General features: G+C 44.0%; 1 protein-coding gene across 1 annotated transcript; it reads right to left on the reverse strand.

Annotated features, from left to right (window-relative positions):
• Positions 1–24: 24 nt before the first annotated feature.
• LOC117459824 (uncharacterized protein DDB_G0287625-like) lies at positions 25–28000 on the reverse strand. The gene is made up of 8 exons (XM_034100961.2): positions 27623–28000; positions 7400–7542; positions 6675–7290; positions 4038–4659; positions 2858–2925; positions 2658–2754; positions 2458–2576; positions 25–1171 (listed from the first exon to the last, which is right to left on the reverse strand). Exons 1-8 carry the CDS (start codon positions 27851–27853, stop codon positions 611–613), a joined length of 2457 nt encoding a protein of 818 aa, XP_033956852.1. The 5' UTR covers positions 27854–28000; the 3' UTR covers positions 25–610.

Genomic DNA, 28000 nt, shown 5'->3' on the forward strand with positions numbered 1-28000 from the left:
AAAGCATTTGACTCATTCAAATGATGTGGTAAACACATTTCTTTATTTCAAAATGTCAAAACAGGAGACAGACTTGTGTGTGATCTTGTATTTCAGATAAACATACAGACAAGTAGGAAAGTGAAACACAACTGCAAAATACACGCATCACATTTCCATCACGGTACACGGTAACTATGGTATTAATACAATCGTTCAAACACTGACTTGAAACATCAAACCAGGATGTGGGGGTTAACTGAAAGCTTACTGTACAGCAACATATTCATTCTCATTGTCAAATCTGTAGGAAGCAACAAAGCAAAATAAGCATGCTGACATTTTGGACGATTTACAGCCAAAGAAGATTTTCAAAATGTTACCTGTGCGTCTAGTAGAGATGAGTCTCCGATGTGTTTGGAAGTCGCAGAGCGAGGAACTTACTCCTCGAATAACTCAAGACTTCAGGCGAGAACCCTCTCAACCAGAGACTCACAAAGATAACATTTATATGAATCTTTATCTAAGGGAAGTGCACTTCCTTACACCATGAAAACTCCTTCCTCTGCGGATCACACCTATACAAAATAACCATGTGGTTCTCAGTGTAGGTTCAAGCATAACTCAACACTTAGGACTTCTCCTTCTTTTTCTTCTTATCCTTCTTCTTCTTCTTCTTCTTTTTAGGGGATCTGTCTTTCTGTGTTTTACCTTTGTCATTATCACTACTGCCGCTGCTTTCATATTTTACTAGGCTTTTCTTTTCTCCGCTGCTGTTGGATTGATTTCCCTTGCCGTCAGTGTCTTCCACTTTGACTTTGTTAAGACTCCCGATGTTCTGCTCCTTGTTCACCTCCTTTTTGGCCCTCCCTTTAGGAGGAGGGGTCTGTCCACGAGACACCGTGATGAGGAGCCTCTCCTTCCTCATCTCCTGTTTCAAGGACATGTTTCCCATGGCGTCCCCGTGGCTCCCGCCCTCGTTGTGGTTTTTGCTTCTCTGATCCCTGTCGTCCCTCCAGTCTCGCTGGGGGTCTTGCTGGTGGGCTCTGTGACTCTTGTGCTCGGCTGACTCTCTGTATTCAGAGCCCCTGTGGTCCCTCCTTTCTGAGGGTTGTGGATGAGCAGAGCTGCTGCTCAAATGGTGTGAGGGTCCCTTGCTGTCTTCAGCATTCCTGTCCATCCGCACTTTATGCTAAAAACACATAAATAAAATGATTTTCCAGCAAAAATGTTACGGTGAGTGTACATTTTCAATATATAAGCTATGGCATTATTTAAATGAATTTGGGCATAACTTAAAGATTGTGAAAATGTAACAGGGTTCAGGTTATTTATTTGTTATTCTACCAGTAAGAAGATTTGGTTTGCACATGAAACACATTTTAAAACAACACAGACAAACAAATCTCTAAAAAAGGACCCCCTGCGCCGACACATCTAAAAAGATTTAAAAACCACTAGTACAAACATGAGCAATCAAGAAAGTGTGAACGTTGTGATCAGCTGTTTGAGCGCAGTTCTCCAGTGAAGGGGGGGGGGGGGCGCAGCCGGTTGGCGTAGTTTTGGCACAATTCCGTTGTGCAGACCGACGTTAACAGCAGCCTGTCTGTGCAGACGGAGACCGACTCTGTCGTCCGGTGATCTAACCGCCTTCTGGAAAAGCTTCACAAGTACGTCGGTACGCAAATGCGCTTTGTGACACAAGTGACGGTACGCATTTCAGATCACGCACATAACCTGCGTACCAGTTAGTTATGTGCACCCCTGTACTACAGCAAAAGTATTCTCCGTCGGGACTTCCTGAAACAACACAACGCCGTTATCTTGATTCTGATTGGCCAGAAGACATTATCAAAGATGTTCTATTGAGAAGTTGATCACTACGTGACAAAAGTTTTCAAAACCGTGGCTACTGAAATCAATCTTACTAACTGCTGTCTGTGAAATTTACTCCGCGCGAGTTGGCAGACTTTATTTTGCTTACTTTAACATAATTTTTCATGATGGGGCTAAGCCATTTCTTGGTATGGGTGTAGCCTACCCCAGCCATACCCTGGCGCTGCCACTGGTGGCACGTATGGGTATGGCTGCGTTAAATGGCTGCGTTAAATGCGTTAAATATTTTAACGCAATTAATTCAAAAAATTAATTACCGCCGTTAACGCGATAATTTTGACAGCACTAAAATAAATACATGAATATGCATTGCATTTAATCGTTTCTGCCAGTTAAGATTTAGTCCAAAAAACAAGCAAATTTATGAGCATACAGTCTTCAGTGTTTAAATACAAATATTTAGTTTGGATGAATAAAGTTACATAAGATTCTTTTTAATACAACAAAGTGGACATTCTGGCCTCACTATAACTTGACTAAAGACTGTAAAGATCAAAGAGTTTTAAGCGGCCTTCTTCCTTGTTTTCAGTCTTTTATGGGATTTGTTGACAGCACACAGAGATGAACAGGAGTTATACTTACACTGCCCGAGTTCCCATGGCGGTGGATGGCTGCATGGGTTTCAGCACTACTCAAATCCCCAATGAACTCCTCACATTTCTGACAGTAAAACCCAATCACTGGTGACAGAAAACTCAATCCTGTAAAGAGAGAAGGCAGACAGTGAAGTATGTAGAGTATTTAACGCTAAAGGATACATTCATCACAGGAGACTGCCTTACCATCCTGTTTCAACAATCCTTCCAGCTCATTCATCAAGGATTCCATTTTTTTCATCCGGGCATGTTTGTCGTTCTTCCCTTCCTCATTGTCACGTGCCTACAAAACACATGCAACAATTCCAAAATAAATCAGGGGTTTTGTGATTCTTAAATGCATTCCAATTGTCTCACTATCAGTAGCACAGCTTGAAAATCAATACCTTGTGATTATCAGAGGATGTCTGCGATGTACCACTGCCATCATTTTGTTCACGCTTCTCCTTTGTTGCTTAAAGAAAGAAGAAGAACAATATAATCCTCTTAATCACATCGTAAGCATTAGACAATAAAGTCAGAGAAGATAAATCATTGATCCAGCGGATCATCTTATCCTTGGCAACTGTAGAGAAACAGATCGGAAATCAATTGTGTTTCCAAATGAGACATTAGAAAAGTATTGCGGTATACAGCATTACATTTCTGTCGTAACTTAAAGAGTGTTCAAATCAGAGCTGTATTTATGAGCTGAAACATCTCAAGAGAGAGATATGGCACTAAGCACCGAAGCTGAGAGAATGAGTCCGCCTGTACTTATTAAGGTGAAATAATAACATGTATGCGCCGTACTCTGAACCTAGACAAACTATATGTCGCTCACCTTGTTAATGGCAGCAGCACCACACTCTTTCCGCTCTTACCTTTCACAATAAAAAGCTGCATCACTTCCTACCATTTCGCCCAAGGCCAATCAACAAAATAGTTCGCAGTTTAGATTGCACTTATTTATGTGAGGATTTAACCAGTTGTTAGCAAACATGGTTATAGTTATTGTTGAAATGTGATTGTTAGTTTGCTGCCCTGATAACTTGTTTAAGTCACTTGTCTGCCCTGTCCATGGGAACTGAGAACTGTGTTTCCAAGTGGTATTTTTTAACAAACCTTTTTTCCTTTGGACCTACTACTAAAGACAACACACTGCATTTTGTCTTACACAGTTACTTCTGCTGTTCCACCGTACTGGGGAAAGTAACTACAAATAATTAACATTGATACTCTGGTTACTGGGGATAGCTATCGATAGTTACTGGGAAAAACGAAAGCGCAAACCTCTTCCTGTTTTGGTTACACAATTGTTAACGCACATCCTTTTTGCTTTAATTCAAATGGGGAGATCTCATTGGTGACAAACAGAATTACAGAGTAAAGGTGAAGCTTATAAGGAATACATCTAAACGCTGATGGTGTTGTTATTTTAACAGCCATTACATTTGGCAATCAACATTTATTCAAAATGATCATTTAAAGCAAACAATTGTTGCCACTTTAACTCAATGAACAAGCTGATTGAAGAGGTGATGGCATGATCAGTTAAATCAATCCGTGTTAACACAGTATTCTTACCTTTGATCAGTGACTGTAGGGACTGCAGAGCTTTCCGTACATTAGGGTTACTCAGCTCGGGCAGGGCTAAGGCTGCTGCTGTCCGCTCTGAACTGGAAGGTGCAGGAGACCGCTGCTTCTCCACCTTTTGACCCTGCATCTTCCCCATGATCTTGCCGACGTCTACTGTGTCCAGACTTTTTAATATGTTCTTGATCTTCTCACACTCACTGCTGTCCAGACTGGCAGAGGCTACGCTCGAGGAAGTCATTTGAAGGGTTTGCTTGAGATCAAGCATATCCCCAAAGCTACTGAAAATGGGTTTGTTCTGTTGACTGCCAGAACTATCCATTCCCTGTGGTTTGTATGCTGCAAAAAGTGTGGTGGAGGATTTATTGGTTTGTTTTTCTCCAGTGTCTTCATTACCGTACAAGAACGACTCTTCGTCTTCAAGCTCCTCAGCATTCACGACTGTGGATTCCTGCTGACTCTCCGCCTGCAGCCAAGAGAAGTCGCTCCCTACTCTGTCATGAGGAAGTAGCATACTGTCATTTTCCAATGATGATGAATTATTATTGCTCTCATGTTGCTGATGTTTGAGCTCTTCATGAACACGCTCCACTTTTCTGCTTCCATCTGAACCCTGCACAAATAAAATTATAACAAGGACATACAATTAGCAGATAGCAGCTTCTTCCCTTTGTTATCTATTTTGGCTATTAATTCAATGTTTTAGGAAAAAACGACGTACATGTCTATGTTTGCAAATGTTTTATACCAGGAGCTATATCCATGGAGGTGGATGTCCACTGTGCAGAATGTGGTATGAACAGTGTTGGCAGTAACACACTGGACCTTGCAGCTTGGTAGTTCAGTTGATAGGTCTTAGACTTAGCTTGGTAGGTTCAAGTCCAGCACGGATTAAAGCCTCAAACCCATAACTATTTGGAGTGTCTTCCATGTGGCAGCCAATCACCCTGACATCTCCTAACAACAATACTGAGAGTTGCCACCATACCATAACTAAAAGTAAATCCCAGATGTTAATGGTTATGATTTGGTCTGTATCTTTTTGAAATGGAGAGAAGTTAGAATAATTAGCAACACAATAAAACCACCACTGGCCTAATTCTATTTTTTAAGTTGATATATAAGCCATAGTTTGATATGAAGCTAAACAAAATGTATAACATGAACCAACACAAGAATATAACCAGGATTCTATTGACTAGCTCCCCATCTGTGTCACCAGCACCCACTGTATTTAAAACGTGTGTAAAAGACAAGAGCATTCCCAACTTTTTGGTGGTTACTGGTTAGTATCATATTCATGTTTCAAGGACTGCGTTTTTCATGCACAATGGATATAAATGTGACCTACAGCAGTTGACAAGAGGCGCATTCACACCGCAGTACTTTTCCCACAAAGGTTCATCAGAACTCTTTAGTTCTCATGAACTAAGTACAGATCGCGTTCACACCGGAATAAGTCCCTGGGGGAGGATTAGGCAAATGAAGTCACTTCTTCTTCTGCTTTGGGTTTACTGGTAGGCCGCAAACCACTTCACGGCGTATACTGCCGCCCAAAGTCCCCGGCCGGAAGTCCCCGGAGTTGGGGGCTTCAGTAGAAGCTGCTGGGAGTCCCAGCAGCTTCTACTGAAATGGCGGTTTCACAAAACTTTTTGGGAGTTTTACGGGGCGTGGTTTGCAATCCGCCCAAGCCAATCAGACATAGGAACCTTTTTCTCCCACGAAAGGGGGTGAAAAGGTTCTCATGAACTAATTTTAGTTCCGGCTTTTTTTGGTGTGAACGCAACATTTCGGAACTATATCGGAACTAAAGTGGGAAAAGTACTGCGGTGTGAACGCGCCTAAGGTCTGTGGCGGAGCTTCACCCTAATTCACTAACAGCTACAGTCATCGTGTTTTTAGATCAAGTGTTCAAGTGTTAAAATAAAACACTAGATATACTTCTGTCGAGGTTTACATAGATGCTATTATTCATAAATCCCATTTTTTGTGCTGGTTGACACAGAGCATTTTAGAAAATGGACGAGGAGCTAGGGCTGAACAATTAATCGATTTTAAATCGAAATCGCAATTCGAGATGATGCGATTATTAAATCGCAAACTTTTTTTTACATTTTCTTTTTTCTTCTTGGTCATCCACACCAATCAGAAGTGCTGTGCTCCACATGTACCATCCATTGTTAATCAATCAGAAGTGGCCCATGATAGAAGGTGATAGACAGATTGATCCAATCACCTGCCAAGTGCTTTTGAAAGTGCCTGCCCTTTCCAAATGGCTTCCAATGGAGCTTTCCTAGATAGTTTGGTGAAACAAATCATCTGAGTCAGGTTAGTAATGCTCCATCACATGTTCTACATCTAAAAGGGTGAATCTTTAACTGAAGCTTGACTTTAAAGCAACCCAACGGAAGTTTCATGTAAGTTTAGTTCTTTCACTCGTAGCTCGGGCTGCGGGGGTGCTAGAGACAGGAGTATGTTGATACGACCTTCCTAGCCGGAGTTATGGCCGCATTTTACAATAAACTTCCATTGGGTCGCTTAAAAATAAATATCGCAATTCGAATCGCAATCGCAATATTTGTCAGAAAAATCGCAATTAGATTGTTTCCCAAAATCGTGCAGCCCTACCTGAATAGTGAGGATGGCATCTTTGAGAGTGGGCATCCGCTCCTCCAGTTCTTTGCTGTTCATGACCAGCCTCAGTCCTTTTAACAGACTATTTTCTGTCAGATTATGACTGATGTCAACACTGCTGCCAAAGCTGGGGCTGGTGCTCCTCTTTCTCTTTTTGTCTTTTCCATGCCTCCTTTCAGCACTGCTGCTTCGTGACTTGGACCTCCTGACCCGGCTCTTGCTCCGCACATGACTCGTCTTGCCTCGACTGTGGCTCCGACTCCTGTTGCGGACCCTGCTTTTGCTTCTCGCCCTGCTTTTGCTTCTTGCCCTGCTCTTGCTTCTTGGCCGACTCTTGCCCCGAGCACGACTTTTGCTGCGTCCACTTCGGTCTAGCGATCGGCTTTTGCTTCTTGCACGGCTCTTGGCTCGAGATTTTCCGCGGGTTCGACTGCGGCTTCTGCTCCTGGATGTATTCTTCGGGAACTCAGGATTTGATTTCATTGCTTCTTTCAGGACACTTGCCGACTTAAAAGCTTCAGCCAGGTTGTATGCCATGTTCCCTTTGAGATAGTCTGGCAAAGGCTTGTTTGTTGCGATGCATCTCAGGAATTCCTCACCAGCTTGGTCACTGAAAAGCAGCATGCATTTGTTTCAAATGAGAGAGAACACTCAACATATACATTAAAGCATTAGTTCAACTGTTCCTGCTTAGAATTACACAACATAGAAAGATGTACCTGCTGTCTGGAGGATGTTCAACCGGAGTTGTATTCCACTTTGGGATGGGAATATGCAGTGGTTGTGGAGGAGGGACGATCTGCTGGCTGCCTCCCACAGCAATCACTGTACTACGGTCTATGGAGAAGCTGCTACAGTGGGGCTGAGAGTATTCAGAATTCATGTTATAGTGCTGTACAATACATAACTGTATTAGCATACTTGAGAAAAAACGAATTTGAAAGGGGGCCGTTGTATATGCTTAACATGTTTTTAAATGTTTGAGTAAAAAGTGTACACTAAACATTTTTAGAAACTTGGGTAACCGTTTAAAAAGGTTTATGGTTACAACAGATTGCACAGTACGTTTTCAATTTCCAAGGAAAATGTGTGTGATCTTTCCGCAAATAAAATGCTGGACAGGCCTAAAATCAGCTGTGTGACATAAAAGGAATAGGCCTATTCATATCATCATCATATCATTATCAGCAACAATTGGGTTCATGTATAGAAGAAACAGTCTGGACATAAGGATCAATGCTGGCATACATAATGAGTAATGCTGTAAAGTTGGTTTCTTTCTAGGACAAACAAACTTCAAACATTTAGTACCAAATTGTTGCAGGAAAGTAGTTTACTTTTCATTTTCTGAATGTTGAAAAAGTGTTATGTGATCTGGTTTTTGTTTAAACAATACAAAACATTGAATGCGAGGATATTTTTAGGGGACATTTATTTTTAAATGTCCATTATTTTTGAAATAATTTAATTTTTAGAGCCCAAATTATTATTTGACTTCTGACTAAAACTTTAACTGTATTGACTGTCAAAAAGGAGATACAATATGTGTAAACAATGTGCACAGGGAAAACAGAAAGTGATAAAACAATTACTAAAGAAATGGACCAATGGCGTAGTTCCGCACCAAGTTAAAACCTAGGAGCTAGCATTGTTGCCAATGTAGGCACATAATAAAGCATTAGCACTTATATGCTATGCTACTACTGAAGGTATAATGAATGTATGTACATGCTCCTTTGGTTTTTTAATGATGGTAAAAGTGAAGTGCTAACCGGCCTTACAGAAACAATCAGTTTCCTTAATTTCATCAGTCAGTTTCAAATGTCTTTTTAATCCGTTTTTTGCAGCTGAATCATTTTGACATTTCTCTATTTATTTCATCTATTTTTGTATACATTTAGTTGAATAAGAGATTATTTTCAGTTTCATTGTATACTGTACTGTATATATATAGCTATTAACATTTTGGGAAGGTGGTTTTCAGTGTTCCTACAGCATTTGACATGTTGCTTATTTTATGATTAAGAAAAGTCCCTCGTGGGCAAAACTTCATCAGTCCACTGCAAGAGACATAAAAAGTGGTATCGATGACAATGACTCCGAATCCTGTAGTAATCAGCAGTGAATATTCGGCGCGAGAGTATTTCGGTTTATTCAAGGCATTAATTTTGTTATTGTACAGTATTGTTGTTTTATGGTTATTTGTTAATGTAACTAACCCAATTTGTGTTCTTTGTAATTGAAAAGGATAATGCATTGTGTTTGTTACTTTCGTTGCAGTCTCAGGCTCGAAAATGACATTCCCAGAACAAATGACTATATCTTCACTTCTAAAAAGGAGTAAATTAATAATCTTTTTTCTTAAAGCAATGATAAACCTGTGAGTTGGATGTAGAAAAGTCAGAATCAATATAGATTTTTTTATTTTAAAGTAAATTCAGATTGAACATAGTAGAAAAATGTAAATTATAGTGTCCGTCGAAAAAAAAACATGACTTATAGTGAAAACCACCCTTGAATGATGGGATAGTAGACTAAAAGCTTTAGGAATCCAAACTATAACATATAATAAGTACCCTGTATCAAGATTAATGCAAAAAAAAGTGAAATTTGACCTTTTTAGAGAGGTTTAGGAGAAAGAAACCCACCTCTGGGGTCATTTGGGTGTATTGGTCGATGTTGGTGATTGACACCTCCCTTTAACCGTTAGAGCCAATAGAATCAAGGAGGAGATCCTAAATCCACCTACACGTTACCATTGAGTGAGAGTGATGCGCACGCAGCTTGCCCAAACCGAAAGCTATGTTACGCTATGAAAACTGAAAACTAGGCTTATTGATCTCATCATAAATATGCTGATGGATTATCAGCAGTGTTGGGACTAACGCGTTACAAAGTAACTACTTACTCTAACGCATTACTTTTTAAATTCAGTAACTCAGTTACCGTTACTACATGGTGCGTTACTCTGTTACTGCGTTAGTTTTTTTAGATAGTCAACAGCCAGGTGAACAGAGATGAGAACAGTACTTAAGTACAGTACTTGTACAGTACCTGTGTCACATGCGGAGACGGGCTGTGGGCGTGTTTGTGTTGTTTACTAACAAGACTATCATGGCAGCGGCGGAGCTCAAGTCTAGTTTCTCCACCTGGAGATATTCTCACTATTTCACTTTTGTCGAGCACAAAGAAAAGAACGTTTTAGTTAAATGTAAGTTGTGTCCTGGCGGGTCAAAGAGCCTATCTACTGCCCAAACCAGTCATTCAAATCTCTTAAAACATCTGCAAAAACAACATGCTGGGACGAAGCTAGTAGCTAAAACCACAGAGACTCAGTCGACGCCACTCCACCTCCGCCTGCACCTAAGCAACAGCGGCTGGATTTTAACCAAGGGACTGCTAGCCAGGGAAAAGTCGATAAAGCCATTGCACGGTATGTTGTAGAACACATGCAGGCTATTGCTACAGTGGAGTCACCCGCTTTCCAGGAGCTAGTTAGCATGATTGCATGTCCGGGCGGCACACGGCACATGAAACGGAAAACTTTTTCCAACTACCTGGAGAAAGAATATACAAAAATGTAAAGCCAGCTAATATCGATGCTATCCAGATTGCATATAATGCATGTCAAGTTGATCAACACATTGTATTATAACAGTACTGAAATGAAGGCTATAAGGGCATTAATATAATGGGAGCCCTTTTTTAAGTAACTAAAACGTTACTTTTCACAGTAACGCATTACTTTTTGGTGTAATGTAAGTAATCAGTAAAGTAACTGAGTTACTTTTGAAATGAAGTAACTAGTAATGGTAACTAGTTACTGGTTTTCAGTAACTAGCACAACACTGATTATCAGTAATCATTTCAAAGTGACAGAGACATTGGATTAACCTTCAGCAGTGTCTTCTGCATTTTAATGCCATTGAACACAACATTTGATCAGAAGACAGCAAAGGTAAGAGGTATTTGCCGTTTTGGCTACGTAAAACTACGTTGTGTGTTGTCTGGTTTTGCCTTCGCTGCCCTGAGTTCAGGTCGAACAGTGATGATGATACCTATACCGATGCCGAAGTAACAACATACTGATACCGGTTAGTAAAAACCATGAATTAATGCTTTGACAAGTCTGCAGACAGACGGTAGGCGAAAAACCTTTTAAAATGCGTGTTTTCTGAATGGAGATTGGCTAAGCTAACGGAGTATATGCTCCGACCGTCCACACTCACAACAACAGCCTACAGACATAAATAAACCAGCGACTGTATTTGGCATGACACAGACAGTCTGTGGTTTGTACTTTAAAGGGGACCTATCATGCAAAATGCACCTTTGCATGTCTTTTATACATGATATGTGTCCCTGGTGTGGGAACTCACCAAGTGTCAGAAAACACAACCCTCTCTCTTTTCCTCCATACCAAAAATCTCTAAAAATGGGGCTTTAACGGATCTGATACAGACCGATACAGATTTGAAAATAGTCTGACGTCAGTGACGAGGAGCTCCGCCTATATGGCCAACTCTCCACCTATCAGGGGAATGAGAGGTTGCCGTGGCATGGTAACAGCATGGTAACATGACCTCGTAACTTGGCCCCTCCTTTGCAGGGGGGCGTGGTCAGCTGCAGTGCATGCAAAGACAGGGGTGGAGGAGAGCAAAATAGAGCGAAATGAGGCATGGCTAAAATGCATGATCTTTTTGGTATTTTGAAAAAGAAAATGTATAAATATACCTTATATAGGTATGGCCCTACAATATATTATTAAAATATAGCATGATAGGTCACCTTTAACTTTTGTCTAGTTTCTGAACAGATATGAGGAGCTCTGAGTGCTAACAGCTAACGGCTGATGTTGGTTCAGTGGTTCGCATTGAAGATGACGTCACGCCTCAGCCGACACTGCGTTATTAAAGTTACTGCCCCAGTTCCTAAACTGTAATGGGAACGCAGCATAAAGTGAGCCTGGCCTAACAAGGACTAGCCATACCGTACTAAGCCTAGCGAGGCCTTGCAGTGGAAAAGCACCATTAGTGAGCCGAGCCAAATGATCCGGCTCACTAAAAAGAGCCGTAATTCCCATCACTAACGTAAAGAGATATTATCTATAAGGGACGGCTCAATTCAAAATTCAAGTCACGTGATACAACAGTATTAAAACACAGAAGGAACATTTTCATGCAAGTTTCAAATTGAAATCTGCCACAAATATGCAGGAATAATGAGTTGTTTCAATAGTGCTCACCTACGAAGGGGAGAGTGGAAAACATATGAAGCTTTTTTTAAGCGAAGGTTAGAGAGCACACTAGCTCTGGGACCTTTTTCTATATCTTTAATATGTTTGTATCAATTTCAATGATGTACTGTGAACAAAATGCCATAGGGAATAAGAAAACAAATCACAGAGAAGCTATTTTGATTCACTATCAGTAAAATGTTCCATGTGAGTAGTTAGCATATGTGCAATCAGTCCTTATGTAAAACGCTTTTGGAACTGCACATTTTACAAAGATGTGTACATTTAAAAGAAAGCTACATTTCTCTGCTTTCTGTTGCTCCCAGGCCTTTGGAGTCATGGTACTAGTATGGTTCAAAATAACAACAGGAAAAACACTTTTCAACAGGCTTTTGTAAAACATTTATATTTTTAATCAAACCACTATTTTCTCATCATTCTTTTTATTTTGTCTTAGGAAAAAGGGAATCAGTTCTCATTCATAACACTCCGTTCGATGTCTCACTATGGGATGCGCCTCATCGCGGAGCAAACAGAAGCATCAATCTCATTACGCCAATCCTGATTGGCTGGTGATCTTGACGTCAGCGTCAGGGAATTCACCCCCTGTAAGTAGCTTGCGCCACGACGCATGCGTCATTCAAACACCTCTTCTCGCTTCAGAGCACATCTCTATAGTAGCCGGACAAGCTTAACGGTCCACAGACTGAACCCAAATATAACCATTTCGGTCGACGGACGCTCGCCGGCTACTCCTTCTGCTTTGCAGGAAGACGGTAATACTAACGCCAGTTAGTATTGAAATTGACCTCGCCGTTCTCTTAATAATAAAAGACCCACACCGTCCTTTTCTCCGGATTAAGGACAGGGTGGTCAGGGTTGGTTTCTCCCAACTTACCTGTTGAGAGCGGGTCCTCTCCACGCCACGAGGCGAGCAAGATGGACGCCTCTCTCCCTCACACCAGAGGAGTCAGGGACTCGGTGGCTCGACTCTGCGGCTGTGGGTTGAAGATCTCGGGCACAGACACACACCAGGTCTGCTCGTCCTGCCTCGGGCTGGAACACGCCCGAGGGCTATCGACAATCCCGGCTCGTGCGGACATTATGTCCGCTTCACCGTGAAGAGCCTCCGCCGACGGCTAGCACGCCAAGCTAGCCTGTTGGAGCAGGACCCCCCCCCCCATGTCCACTGACCTGCCGGCCGGCAGACAAGACGCGGGGGAGTCCGCCGCAGAGAGTGAACCCCTCTCCGTGTCGGTCTGGGGCTCATTATCTGCGATGGCTGCAGAACCGGATTCCCGCGCCCTGGCAGGCCGGGACCCGGTGACGGCAAGACACACGGGAACGGGACCCCACGCTTTACCGAGCTGGGGCTCCCGGTTAGACCTCACCATGACCTCACCCGCGGAGGATGTCCTCGAGCTGGACTACGATGAGGACGAAGAGGACGCCTCGGTGTTCCTCCTGTCCGAGTCGGATGAACATGAAGAGGACATCTTCATGTCATCGGCTCAGGCTGCTCTCCCGGGCGATAGCACACCAGCTTCGCCCTGTCTGAGCATGGACCTGCAGGCCGTGTGTAAACGCACCGCGGCCAGACTCGACATCCCATGGCCTGAAATGGCCAAGGAGACCTCCAGGTCCCGCTACGAAGGGAAACATTTCCCCCAAGCAGCGCGGGCGAAGAGGCAACTCCTTCCGGTCTTCCCGGAGATGTTGGATGAGGTGTCGGTCTCGTGGAGAGACCGGCCCTTCAGCAACAAGGTCCCAATCCAGGGTGCCTCCTCCCTAGACTGTGACGGAATGGAGAAGCTCGGCCTGCTCCGCATACCGCCCATGGAACCACTGGTAGCGGCCCACCTCCTACCGAGGATGGGCCCGTCACCAAGCAGGAACCCCACGCTGCCAGCAAAGTCGGACCGATTTCAGTCGACAATGACTGAACGGTCCTACAAAGCCGCAGCGTTGTCCGCCAGGGCCCTGAATGTGTCCTCGCTGCTAACCGCTTACCAAGCGGAGCTCTGCGAGGACCTGTCGGGTAACCCGGGGGCAGCCACTCTGGACAAGATGGCAGCGGTCACGGACATTTGTCTCCGTGTCCAACGCTGCGCCGTCCAGGCCACGGGCAAGGCAATGGGGATCATGGTGGTGCAGGAAAGAGCGAGATGGCTCAACCTCACCAACCTCCCAGACCGGGAAAAGGAGGATGTGCTGGATATGCCCATCGTTCCCGAGGGAGGCGAGTTTCGCTCTCGCCTCCATGTAAAGGAGGTGTGAGTCGAAAAAGAAGGAGGACGAGGCACTCCACCTCTGCCTCCCTCGAAGGGTCCAGCCGCTGCATTCGCAGCAGCAGTCCTTCGCAGCAGCAGTCCTTCGCCCAAGCTGCCTCGAACCCTGATCGGTTTAAAACACCGAAGACGCAGCCCGCCCCGAGTCCCCAGCCCAGGCTGGAGACGAGGGTGAGCTGGCCTAGAAAATCTCCGGTTCCGGCAGCAGCCAACCCAGAATTTCGGCCAGCAGTCGAGGAAGAAGAAGCGAGCGGCGTGACAGCCCCTCCTTCTCCCCTCTGTGACAGAGCTGGAAGTCCACGGTTCCCCAGCTCTAAATGTGTTCCCGCCGCCTCGAGAGATGCCTCAACACCATCCTCAAGTCCGCACAAACACATGTCACACATTTGTTGATTTTTCTGTCATAAAACATTTGCCGCTGACGCATCCAGGCTTCAGGCCGAGGGCGCAGCTCAAAAAAAAATTAAAAGAAAAACAATAAAACCAATAAACAGCCCGTCAACTGTTCCCCTTCTGAGAGCAGCTACGGCATCTCTCAAAAGGCGGATTACAGGCGGGTCTGTGAAGGCACCACCGCCACGCTTGTCGAAAAGGGGCACCACTGTGTTCAGACACTAGAGGGCCTCATAACACAACAAATAGAGACTCAGAGGGGAAGATACGTGACATCTCCACTGGCTCTAAGGAGCATGCAGTGGAAGATGCTCACATCATCTGCTTGGGTTTTCAAGACAGTAACACGGGGCTACAGACTCCAATTCGCTGTCACCCCCCCTCGCTTCTCGGGCATTCTGCATTCACAGGCCCGAGGATAGTCAGCCCATATTCTGGAGAGAGAGATTCTCTCACTCCTAGAAAAGAGGGCTATATCTATTGTACCCGCTGAGCAGAGTCAGGGCGGCTTCTATTCCAAGTACTTCCTCGTTCCCAAACGGGGAGGGAACGGAATTCGGCCAATACTTGTTTTGAGGGCTCTGAACAAATATCTAAAAAGATATACGTTCAGAATGCTCACTCACACATCTCTGCTGCGGCTCGTGCGACAAAATGACTGGTTTACATCAGTCGACCTGAAAGATGCGTATTTTCACATCCCAGTATATTACCCACACAGGAAATATCTGAGATTCGCATTTCAGGGGATCTGTTATGAATACAGAGTACTCCCCTTCGGTCTGTCTCTCAGTCCAAGGGTGTTTGTACGATGTACGGAAGCCGTGATAGCCCCGTTAAGACAACAGGGTATTCGCCTGGCGACCTACCTGGACGACTGGCTGCTTCTCGCACAGTCGGAGCAGGAGGCTGTTACGCAGACAAATGTCCTCGTAAAGCACCTGCTCAACCTGGGTTTCATAATAAACACAGAGAAGAGCATGTTGTGCCCCGCGCAGACTATACTCTTCCTGGGTTTATGCCTGAACTCGGTGCCCTTTTCAGCTCGCTTGTCAGCGGAAAGAGTGAAAGCTTTCAGAGCTTGTCTTGCTCTTTTCCAGCTGCGCAAACATGTTCTCTTCAGATCATGCCTGCGATTGCTGGGGCGCATGGCGTCAGCCATCCTGGTCGTAGGACGGGTGGCGCAGTGGTCTGTGCATCTGATCATCAGATCAAGGGGGGTGCTGGGGAACTCCAGTTCGAAACCCGCTCCTGCCGCCACTGCGTCAGGCCGTTGTGTCCTTGGGCAAGACACTTCACCCGGATTTGCTCCTGTGGGTATTGTCCACAGTACATGTATGATACTAATGTGTACTTGTAAAAGTGCCTCGATGACTTTGAGGCGTGAAGATGGACGGTGTGGCGCAGTGCGCTGTGCAATGATCATCAGATCAAGGGGTGAAACCCGCCGCTGCTGCGTCTGTAAAGCCGGTGTGTCCTTGGGCAAGACACTTCACCTGAACTTGCTCCTGTGGGTATTGTCCACAGTACATGACCATTGCATGTATGATATATGTGTAATGTGTATTTGTGAAGCGCTTTGAGCATCTGGAAAAGCGCTATAATAATGGGTGGCCGCCCTAAAACTAAGAGTGATGGGAGAGTGATGGTTACTGTGAAATGCGTAATGGCACTGCGCCATTTCACGGAAAGTGGTCACCATGGACGCATGTCTGACAGGTTGGGGAGGTATTTATGAAGGTCGCCCGGTGAGGGGTCTCTGGAGCAGAGACCTCCAGCGGGCGCACATAAATTACCTGGAGCTTTTAGCGGTGTTTCTCACCCTAAAACGCTTTCTGCCTTTCCTCAGGGGACATCACGTCCTCGTGAGGACAGACAATACGACCAAAATATCGTATATTAACCGCCAAGGGGGTTTGCGTTCTCTCCAGTTACACACACTGGCGTGCAAACTGATCCTATGGAGCGGTAGGTGTCTCCTCTCTCTGAGAGCGACGCACGTACCGGGAGTGATGAACCTCGGGGCAGATCTACTGTCCAGAGGTATACCACTTTATGCAGACTGGACTCTACATCCAAGGATTGTGAGCCAGCTGTGGGTGCGTTATGGCAGAGCCGCGGTGGATCTGTTCGTATCGAAAGACAACGCTCAGTGTCAGCTGTTCTTTTCGATGCGCGATCTAAATGCACCGTTAGGCATGGATGCACTCGCACACGATTGGCCTCCGGGCCTTCTGTACGCGTTCTTACCCCAGGCTCCGATACCCCCAACTCTGGCCAGAGTGAGAGAGCAACGCCACACACTTATCCTGATAGCTCCGCACTGGCCAGCTATGTACTGGCTAGCGGAGATATATCAGCTGCTGTGCGGGCAGCCATGGCAGCTCCCACTACGCAGGGACATACTGTCCCAAGAGGGGGGGGGCGATCTTTCACCCACACCCAGAGCGCTTGGCTCTATGGGCCTGGCCTGTGAGTGGTACAATCTGAATACAGTGTGACGTGAAGCTGACCCTGGCAGCTGCCAAGCGAGCCAGTGGCACTCATGCACTATCTGTACAGTCTTCATGCACTCAGTTCGCCCCAGGGCAGAGTGTGGTTGAAGCCCAACCCTGCCGAGCTCTTTCGACTCAGGGTCTGGCTGCATCCTGGGCTCTGCTCCCAGTGTGACTCAAGCAGTGCTGGGCACCTGGTTGAGTCAGAGCTCTACCTGTTAAGTTCTGGTTGGTTTGGTGATTTTCGAGATAAGCTCGTCTGACAATACGGGAGCTACAATTTCCCATAGTGAGACATCGAACGGAGTGTTATGAATGAGAACTATAGGTTACTTACGTAACCCCAGACCTCAGAGTAACATGAAGTGAGATGTCTCACCAGACGGCCCTCCTTGCTATGGTGAAGCGAGAAGAGGTGCTTATTTTGAATGACGCATGCGTCGTGGCGCAAGCTACTTATAGGGGGTGAATTCCCTGACGCTGACGTCAAGATCACCAGCCAATCAGGATTGACGTAATGAGATTGATGCTTCTGTTTGCTCCGCGATGAGGCGCATCCCATAGTGAGACATCTCACTTCATGTTACTCTGAGCACTGGGGTTACGTAAGTAACCTATAGTTTCTTTTGCTGTTAGACCAGGGATGGGCAACTTGGATGGTGGTGGGGGCCACATAATGTATGTACTGGCCACCAGGGGGCCGCAGATTCACTTGGAACACACACAAATTGCATGGATTGTATGTAATTGTAGTTGTCTAACTTGAACCTAGCTAAGACACTCTGCTGTTCCTCAGCACCGCTCCCCCTCCCTCCCGCTGAAATTATGAATTCAAATGATTTCAAATAAACAAAGTCTTGGTTTTTAGAATATTAAACTTATTTCACCATATTCAAATGATAAATACAACTTTTAAGCTTGTAACAGCATAATTACAAGCGGCAACTTAACGTCACAGCAGGCATAACAACAGCCGGTGTTTCTTGTGAGTGTTTCCCCGGGAAACAAAAACAATACACACAAACACGTCACAGATTATTTCGCGGTATTTGGCTGCCGAACTAAATCATGTGCGCAGCTCGCGACGTAACTAGAAGTCTAGTGGACGGTATCAGTACTACAAATACAAATATATTTTTTAATAAATTTTTTTACTAATTACGTTGTTTATAAATTAATCTGAGGGCCGCAAAAAGAGGAGCCACCATTTGCCCATCCCTGTGTTTGACCGTTTTTAACAAGGCAAGATTAAGGCAAATAATTGTTTGTATATGAAAAAAACACAATGATTATGATTCAACTTTGTGGTCGTAAATAAACAGTTCTATCAAAAGAAACAAATAACAAAAATTGGTTGTGTGAGTTTTTCTGTGGACCGCCAAGACTCCTTCTCCAGCTGTAGATGAATGCTGCAAAACCTTTGTGCAAGGTCCAATGGCTCTTGATCCTTGATTCCTTTGTATTTTTGTACTGCACAAAATGGGAAGCAATATAAAAAGATTTACAGATTAATGAACAAATATTAGAATGAGGAAAAATGTATTACAATCCTGTTATGTCTACTACATAAATAACAATTAAAGGTCACCTATTATGCAAAATCCACATTTTCATGTCTTTTATACATAAACCTCTGCGTTAAGAGATTCTGAAAGTTTCAGGAAAAAACATTCTCTCTCTTTTTGTCCTGATCCATTTATATAAAAACCTGTCTGAAAATGAGCTGATCAGATTTTGGCCACTTTATGATGTCATAACGATGTTTTGTCTTGTGTAACCATTAGCCAATAACTAACCAAGGTAACCCCCCCCCCCCCCCCACCCCACCTGATCACCTGAATCTCCTCCTAGAGCACCATTGGGTTATTTTTAACCAAATATCTCTCAGAGGGGCGTAGGGAGTGGCTCCTTATTTCCATCTAAAGCAGGGGTAGCCAACACGGTGCCCGCGGGGAGGGAGCGAGAGAGAGAGCGAGCGAGCTAGGGAGAGCACACCTTTATCTATTTAATATAGATAAAGTAAGAAATCACTCCAATGTGTATAGGACAGTAAAAAAAACAAAAAACATTTTAAAAGGGGAGTGATTAGTAAAATATGCATAAATAAAAAGAAAGAATGCTAACTAGGTAACATAAGATAAGAATAAACAAGTTTAAATGATTTGTTATTGGTTGTGATCATATTCTAAAGATGTTTGGATTATTGAAAAGTATACAGCTCCCTTTCATATGAGTGTTGAGAGCTGTATCCATAAATTCATTTTGTGCTCAAAGTGCACCAGATTGATGCATTTCACTTCAACATTTAAAAACACATCTTCCCGGGGGTGCATGCCCCCGGACTCACCTAGAGGAGGTGAGGACCCCCCTAGAGGACGTGAGGTCCCCCCTGGAGGATGTGAGGCCCCCCCTAGAGGATGTGAGGTCCACCCTGGAGGATGTGAGGTCCCCCCTGGAGGATGTGAGGCCACCCCTGGAGGATGTGAGGCCCCCCCCCAAATAAAGCAGGTAAAAATAATTAAATTGCATACATTTTCTTTTAGTAAACACTGAAAACGGGTCCCACAGACCCAAACAGCACACAAAGGTTAAAGGTAAGCATATAATAATGTTAAAATGTGCTAAATATATACACTGCAAAAAACAAAAAAAAGAAGAGTAGGGGTTAAAACAGAGGGGATTATGGGATGCTGCAATGCATTATCTGTTTGGTATTTCAAGCCAAACACTTCAGAGACATGTTTTGTATATACATGAATGTTTTATAATATATTGATGAAAAACAGTATAATAGGGGATCTTAAAGATTTATTATAGTTATACTATTAAGGTTATTAATTATTTGTTAAGGAAGGTTGCATGTAAGCTTAAGAAACTTAATTAAAGAGGCATAATAAGTATAATGTGACACAAAAAAGCACAGCTGGCAAACCTAGTCTATTTTTATTCAACAGTTAACAAAACATCTGCTTACACAGACTTACCCATTGTGAATCAGGTACGTTGTATTGCCACTGTAGCCAAGGGAAGAGGTTGATCCAAAATGTGCTGAAAGAAAGTTCTTCATGCACTGAAATGGTGACAAATACCTCATTCACACCAACGCAACTCCGGTTCAAGCTCCGTGCTAGAGCTTTTCAGATTCAGAACCAGTTCTTCGGTTTAGCTCCGGCTCTTTTCATACCGCCCAGAGTCCGACTGGTGCTGCGTCATTGCGTCATGACGTAACCGTTTGCGTGGCTGCTTCATAAAGCCAAACCGTGCGGAAACCCCTCACAGCTCACACCGACAACAACAACAATGGCCGATTGTGTTGAAGCGCTACTCGTTTTGGTTTTGCTCTGTCGAAACGAAATGGAAGAAACTTTACTACCAACTAAACAGTCGTTACATGCTACATTAAAAACTGCTTTACAATCGTAATCATCAACTTCAACGACGATTCCGATTCCCCCTGCCCCCGCCTCGACGTAAGCATGACGAAGGCGGTGCTTTTGCTCTAGCCGGACAATTTTTAGGTGCTTGAAACAAACCGGATTCCGGAGCTAAGAGGCTGCTCCGCTGCGGTGTGAACAGGAAAACCCGGTGCTTTTCAAGCTCCAGCTCCGAACCGGCCCTGAAACACCGTTGGTGTGAATGAGGTATGAGTATGGTTGTCGGGAAAATGGAAAATGCATAAATGAAGTTCCACAAGGTTTTAAAATAACGCAATTAGAGATGCTCCGTTCGCCAATTTTGGGGGCGATCGCCGGAATCGGTATCGGCAGATACCGATCGCCGATCCGATCGAGTGGGGATCTTCCATCTAAAGTGATGTTTAAAACTCAGCTCATTCACTGGCTCTTCCACAAACTACAACCAACATTACATTCAAATGAAGTACATTATTCAAGTTTACATTAACTTTGGATAATAACACGGGAGAAATGAGCGGATGCGCTCTCTTTTCCTCTCTCCCTCTCTCCTGACAGCCTGTCAGTATCCGTTTCATGCAGCTCACTGATCCAGTAATAAGTGACCCGACAGTGAAGAATAAATATATGTATAACTAGTTTAGCTTGTTCCAGAGGTAGATAAAATAGCTAAGTGTGTTAGGTCTAACTCTTAGTGCGTGTTTTGCTCCGCTCACCGGTTCGTCACAGCAGGTGGAGCTGCCGGATTTCTGCTTCACACTAGGGGTGCAACAACTAATCGACTTAATCGATTAAAATCGATTACCAAATTAGTTGCCAACTAATTCAGTCGTCGATTCGTTGGTGACGTCATCACGTGCATTTTACGCGCCGTTAAGCTACAACGTTATAGGTACTGGGGACATTTAAAAAATATATGTCGTGTATTATTGATACAAAAACATTATATCACAGTCTTAGTGTGGCCAGCTCGTTTATAATATGCAAAAAGACAAACAAATGCGTCTATGATGTATTTTCGATCAGACGAGATCTCTCTCCCTGGTCTGTGTGGGAGGGGGCGGGGCAGTTTACACACACGCGGCTACTACATGCAGCAACACACTGCGGAGATGGCGGAGAGAACGCCGCTCCGAGGTGTTGTTAAACTTTACCCGTCTCGATGCTCGTTGCCAAAAGTGCAATAAGAGTTTAGCATGTAAGGGCGGTAACACGAGCAATTTATCTAAACATTTAGCAAAAGTGCTCCACATTCAGACGGAGAAATGCACCGGGTTCGACTGTCTTTCTAGCAGCTCTGTAGCCCCGTCCACGAGTAACGTTTTCACTTCAGGTGTTCTGCATGCTAGCAGCAACACACAGAGTTAACTCCATTATACAAACATGGGTTAATGATTAGAGGTAACCGAGTTATTTAGTTTGTTAAAGTTTCAGCTATTCTGTTTACAGTTCTGTCATCACATTATTTATTATTTGCTAAAACACTGTTTCTTTTGATGTGAAATATTATTTATTTAATTTAAATGAAAAGCCATGTTCATTTTGTAAACAATTTGTTTAGTTAATTTAATAATATGTATTTTTTAATCAAGTATTCATCTTTATTGTCTTCATTGTTAGTTTCCACATGCCTAAAACAACCTCAAGCTAAATCTAAAAGTTGATGGCTAAATAAGAGCGCTTGAGAAATTGTGCAAGGCGTAATAGTCCGAATAGTCGATTAGTCGTTTCATTAATCGATAGATTAATCGACTATCAAATTAGTCGTTTGTTGCAGGCCTACTTCACACACGTTGCATACCGCTATTTTATTGTCATTTTCGGACACCTTAAAATACTGCCTGACTGATGATGCCATTTTGGCGAGCTTGTTTTGCCGCGCACAGAGAATAGTGTTATGTCGGCTCTCGCGATCGGCATTTTTAAAGAGCACCAATCGATCAGTAGAGAGTGAGTATCGGCCGATATTGATCGGCGGCCGATCGATCGGATCCCTAAACGCAATATATATTGTGTATAGAGATAGCCATATCGCCCAGCCCTATTCCTCACACAAGAAGTGTGTTCTATAAACTCTGTTGAGCAACAATAAGTCTGCTCCTCTGTGTGAGAGAGATTTTCTTTTCAGCAATGTAGATGGAAGGAATGGAGGCTGAAGTCCGCTTTATATCAAACACCTGAGTTTATTGAGAGCCACGGCCGGGAGCATTGGCAGGGTTCTCACACGACTTCATCATGTGATTCCCCAGCCAACACTGAAGATTACACAGAAACACAGCGCAAATCTACACAGATAATCAAGGAGGAGCCTCTATTTCGCACGTCTTCTGATCGATAATCACAAGAACCTGGATTCAGAGACAAAGACAGTCTGTTAAAGTCCTCTGGCAGTTAGTCACAGTCCCCCAACAGGAAAGCGGAACCTTTAACCCTTTAACCTTTAACCCCCTGCTCTAAGTTATGGCAGACCTATGTGAAACACAAAATGCTTTTTGGTACAAACACACAACAAAATATTTCCCTCACACTCTGCACTTTGTATTTCTGTGTTTCCCCAAAGAGAAACCTCTCTGGATAAGGTGGAGCTGATGTTCTGCTATCCCAGATCGAATTAAAGTTCAGTCGAGAAAGTATCCAAATAAGTAATAAGAGCTAACGTTCAAATCAGATCAGCAGTGAATGATGAGTTTTCGTTTGATCGGAGCACCCTTATGTTTCTTTTACACTGTCCTTTTGCCGTAACAATGTAAATTTCCCCGAAGTGGGAGGAACAATGGATTTCTAATATGTTTTTGTTTATAACATTTCTTTATCTTCATTTAATTACTATAAAACATGCAGCTAACACAGCTGACATGAATACATGTGGCACATTATCCTTAGGGTTCCCATAATGATCAGAGCAAGTTTCAACCCAATTCATAATTGGTGAGCTAAGAATACACAAACTCAAAAATGTATGACAAAATTCTATCGAGCAATATAATTTTGTAACGTCTTGTGAGTTTAAAAGAACTATCCACATGTTTTGTTTCCACAGACAATATTCATGACACAAACTGTGAGGTTTTGGTGAGTTAGTATGGAATAATTAAATAAAGTCTAAAGCAAGTTTTGTGGTGAAAAAGTATTCAGAATCTTTACTTGAGTAAAGTACTAATTCACATTCTTTAATTACAGGTACAGTAAAAGTACTTAATCGAGAATGGTACTTAAGTAAACTTATTTAAATACGATTAGGAAAATGTAACTGAAGAAATACTAATTGAAATGTTCACATTTAAGGAGCTGAAAAGGTGTAATATTTCTGAATAAAAAAACGTGGCTTCCAATAAAAGAATGCTGCCAATTAATTTTCTTTTAACCCACTCATGGTTATACTTACTTAAATATAATGTTGGATGGTTTAATCGATAGCGATAATCATATATTATCCTAACACCATCCATCATCTGTCCAGCCTCAATCTCCACATCTCTGATCACCGAGCCATCATCATGGACATCAACATACCCATCGCCGCCCAAAAGCAAAAACGCACAATAACCTACAGAAATCTCAAATCCATCTCACCTTCAGCAATCACTGCCTCCATTACCTGCAAGGTGCCTGTCTGTCTCCACCCCCACTTTCTGAAAACGCATCTGAACTTGTGGACTTTTACAACAGCACCCTCTCCTTCTGTCTCAATGAACTGGCCCCCACAAAAACTAAAAATGTCTCTTTCATACACTCCGCCCCCTGGTATACCCCTGAACTCCGCCAAATGAAATCAAGGAAACGTCAACTGGAACGCCAACACAAGAAAACCACACTAACAGTCCATCTACAAAGACTATCTCCAGCAGTACAGTAACACACTCAAAGCAGCCCGGTCTAATTACTACTCACAACTCATCCAGTCTGGCTCCAGCAACCCCAAGCGTCTGTTCTCCACCATCAGCAAACTTCTCAAACCCTGTGACAACGCCACCTCGTCCTTCACCACCGAACAGTGCAACTTCCTTCCTCTCGTTTTTCCAAACCAAAATCAGCAACATTAACAGCAATCTGACACCCTCATCAGCACCCCCCACCTCCCCTCCTGGCTCCCCCCCCTTCACCTCACAGCCCCTGTCCCACTTCTCCCCTGTGACCCCCATGCAACTGTTCGACTTCATGACCGGAATTAACTCCACCTGCACACTTGACCCAATGCCCTCCAAATGTGTTAAAGAGAGCCTCCCTGCCATCTCCCAACTCATCGCCACCATCATTAACTCCTCCCTCAGATCTGGATCAGTTCCCCCCTCTCTCAAACTGGCTGCTGTCACACCCATTCTCAAAAGACCAGAACTCACACCTGACATCATGTCCAACTTCCGGCCCATCTCAAATCTCCCCTTTCTGTCAAAAATACTTGAACGTGTCGTTGCCTCACAACTAAAATCCCACCTCAGCTCCAATGACCTCTTTGAGCCATTTCAATCCGGTTTCCGATCAAAACACAGCACAGAAACAGCTCTTCTGAAAATCACAAACGACCTCCTCCTCTCCTCTGACTCCGGCAGCCTGAACATCCTCATCCTCCTCGACCTCACCGCAGCATTCCACACCATCCTGCTGTCCCTCCTCGAATCATCACTAAACATCACCGACACCGCACTCTCCTGGCTGAAATCCTACCTCACGGACAGACATCAGTTTATCAACATCAACAACTGCACCTCCTCCACTGCTCCTTTGTCCCAAGGTGTCCCCCAGGGTTCGGTGCTTGGCCCCCTCCTCTTCATCCTCTACATGCTCCCCCTTGGCAAAATCATTCGTCGCCACAATGTCACTGCTACGCCGATGACATCCAACTTTATATCTCAACAAAAACCATCACCCCCACAACACACTCCACTTTCACCAACTGTCTCTCAGAAATAAAAGCATGGATGCAAACAAACTATCTCCAACTGAACAGTGCCAAATCAGACATCATCATCGGCCCCCCATCCCGTATCAAAGACATCCAGAATGTCATCTTCACCATTGACAGCAATACTCTATCACCCACCCCCCCCCCCCTCACATCCGCAACCTCGGAGTCATCTTCGACAGTCAGCTCAAATTCAATCACCACATCAATCACATAACCAGGACCGCCTTTTTCCACCTCAAAACATTGCCCGTCTCCGCCCATCACTCTCCTCCTCTGCTGCTGAAACCCTGATTCATCACATCACGACTCGACTACTGCAATAGCTTCCTCTACGGCAGGGGTAGCCAACACGGTGCCCGCGGGCACTTAGTCGCCCGCAGGGGCAATGTGAGTCGCCCGCGGGGCATGTTCTAAAAAATAGCTCGCCAAGCAAATCCAAAATATATAAAATAATACAAAACAAAAAAGGAAATGTAATTAAAAGAATCTACCCTATGCATAAACGAAACCTAAATCATAGCAAACTCTATCTACAACTCTATATCTATCTAACACTTCTCCTCCCGCCACCCCCACAATGAATATCGACCAATCACGTTCTTGCTTGATTTGCGGGTTCAGAGTTGCAGTCGGGAAGAAAAGCAATGTGGCACCTACCCGCTGATTTTCCTTCTGGCAGAATCTACACAACACATCAGCCCCATTGAACAGCCTAGTCGTGCCAGCCTATACAACACATGAGGGGCAGAGTTTTACTCTGTGTGTATTGCAACTTGCATATTTATTTATTGCACTTGACGCACACACACACATGGCGTAATTTCCACTGGGGACAGGGGGACATGTCCCCCGCTCTTTTCGAAATCCCGTTTGTGTCCCCCCACTTTACAAATATGTGTATTATTTTTTTAACGCAAGCCGTCATCGCCACGGAGGAGCACACAGCCTCTGTGAGCGAGCGAGACAGAGAGAGAGCTAGGGAGGGAGAGAGAGAGCGAGCGAGAGAGCTGGGAGAGCACACCTTTATCTATAGATAAAGTAAGAAATCATTGATCATTCATCAACAGTTTAAAAGGGGAGTGATTAGTAAAATATGCATAAATAAAAAGAAAGAATGCTAACTAGGTAACATAAGATAAGAATACACCAGTTTAAATGATTTGTTATTGGTTGTGATCATATTCTAAAGATGATTGGATTATTGAAAAGTATACAGCTCCCTTTCATCTGAGTGTTGAGAGCTGTATCCACAAATTCACCAGAATTGATGGATACACCAGAGTGCATTTCACTTCAACATTTTAAAAAACATCTTCACTGGGGAGCATGCCCCGGGACCCCCCAAGAGGAGGTGAGGCCCGTCCACCCCCAAATAAAGCAGGTTAAAATAATTAGATTGCAAACATGTTCTTTTAATAAACACTGAAAACGGGTCCCACAGATCCAAACAGCACACAAAGGTTAAAGGTAAGCATATTAACGTTACAATGTGCTAAATATATACACTGCAAAAAACAAAAAAAGGAGTAAAAGTAGCCCCCGACTTGTTTTATTTTTTTAAAGTAGCCCTCACCCTAAAAAAGGGTTGGTGACCCCAGCTCTACGGCAGACCATCCAACCTCCTCAATAAACTCTAACATATCCAGAACTCTGCTGCCCGCCTCCTCACTCCGCTCCCACACCACATCACTCCCGTCCTCCAGAACCTCCACTGGCTCCCCGTCCGACAAAGAATCAACTTCAAAATCCTCCTGATTACTCACAAAGCCCTCAACAACCCTTTTAATGTGTGATTGTTTTTGTATTGCTTGATTTTAAATTTGCATATTTTAAGTGCAGTGAAAAGTAAAAAATGTCTTTCCAAATTGTAGTAGAGTAGAAATATTAAAAAGTACAAAACAAAAATACTTGGGTAAAGTACCCAAAGTACTTCAAATGTGTACTTAAGTACAGTACTTGAGTAAATGTACTTCGTTACTTTCCAGCACTGATGTTAGCTATGTTAGTGACATGATCCAATATTCTCTAATTTTCAATACACTTAAAAGAAGAAAGGTAGCTTTACTCTTAAGTTTACTTAGATAATTACAACAGCAGAGGCATACGTAGCTGTGGTCTACCTCTGATGGCTAGCATACTGCTCTGTTAGCAACCCCTTATTTGAATCATGTAGCATAGATAGCTAGCTTTGCTAGCCTGTTGGGTACGTACTCTCGTGAAATGACCTCTTGGTGGCCTGCTGTGGAGATAATGGTTATCCGGCGTTGAGGCTGAAAAGGGTCCGCAAGGTGCAGGTGGTGTGTGTCCTGGGGGGGGACCCCTACAGGGCCCTCCGTGTCTGAAAGGAGGGCCATGGCGTGGCAGAGGTCCGAACGGCGGCGGGCCGTGTGCAGGTTTACCCGGGCGGTACATGTCGTGTCCAGGTTTAACCGGGCGGTACATGTTGGTGTTCAAGAGGGCATTCAAACTCCTCCACCGAAGAGTGAATACACCAAAGGGAAACTATTTCTAAGAAAATGTGCTGTTTAACGTGTTTCTACAGTCGGCTGCACAGATGCTTAAGCCTGCCACCGGAAATATTACAGTGAA

The sequence above is a fragment of the Pseudochaenichthys georgianus genome, chromosome 15, assembly GCF_902827115.2.
Source record: "Pseudochaenichthys georgianus chromosome 15, fPseGeo1.2, whole genome shotgun sequence".
Classification (NCBI taxonomy): Eukaryota; Metazoa; Chordata; class Actinopteri; order Perciformes; family Channichthyidae; genus Pseudochaenichthys; species Pseudochaenichthys georgianus.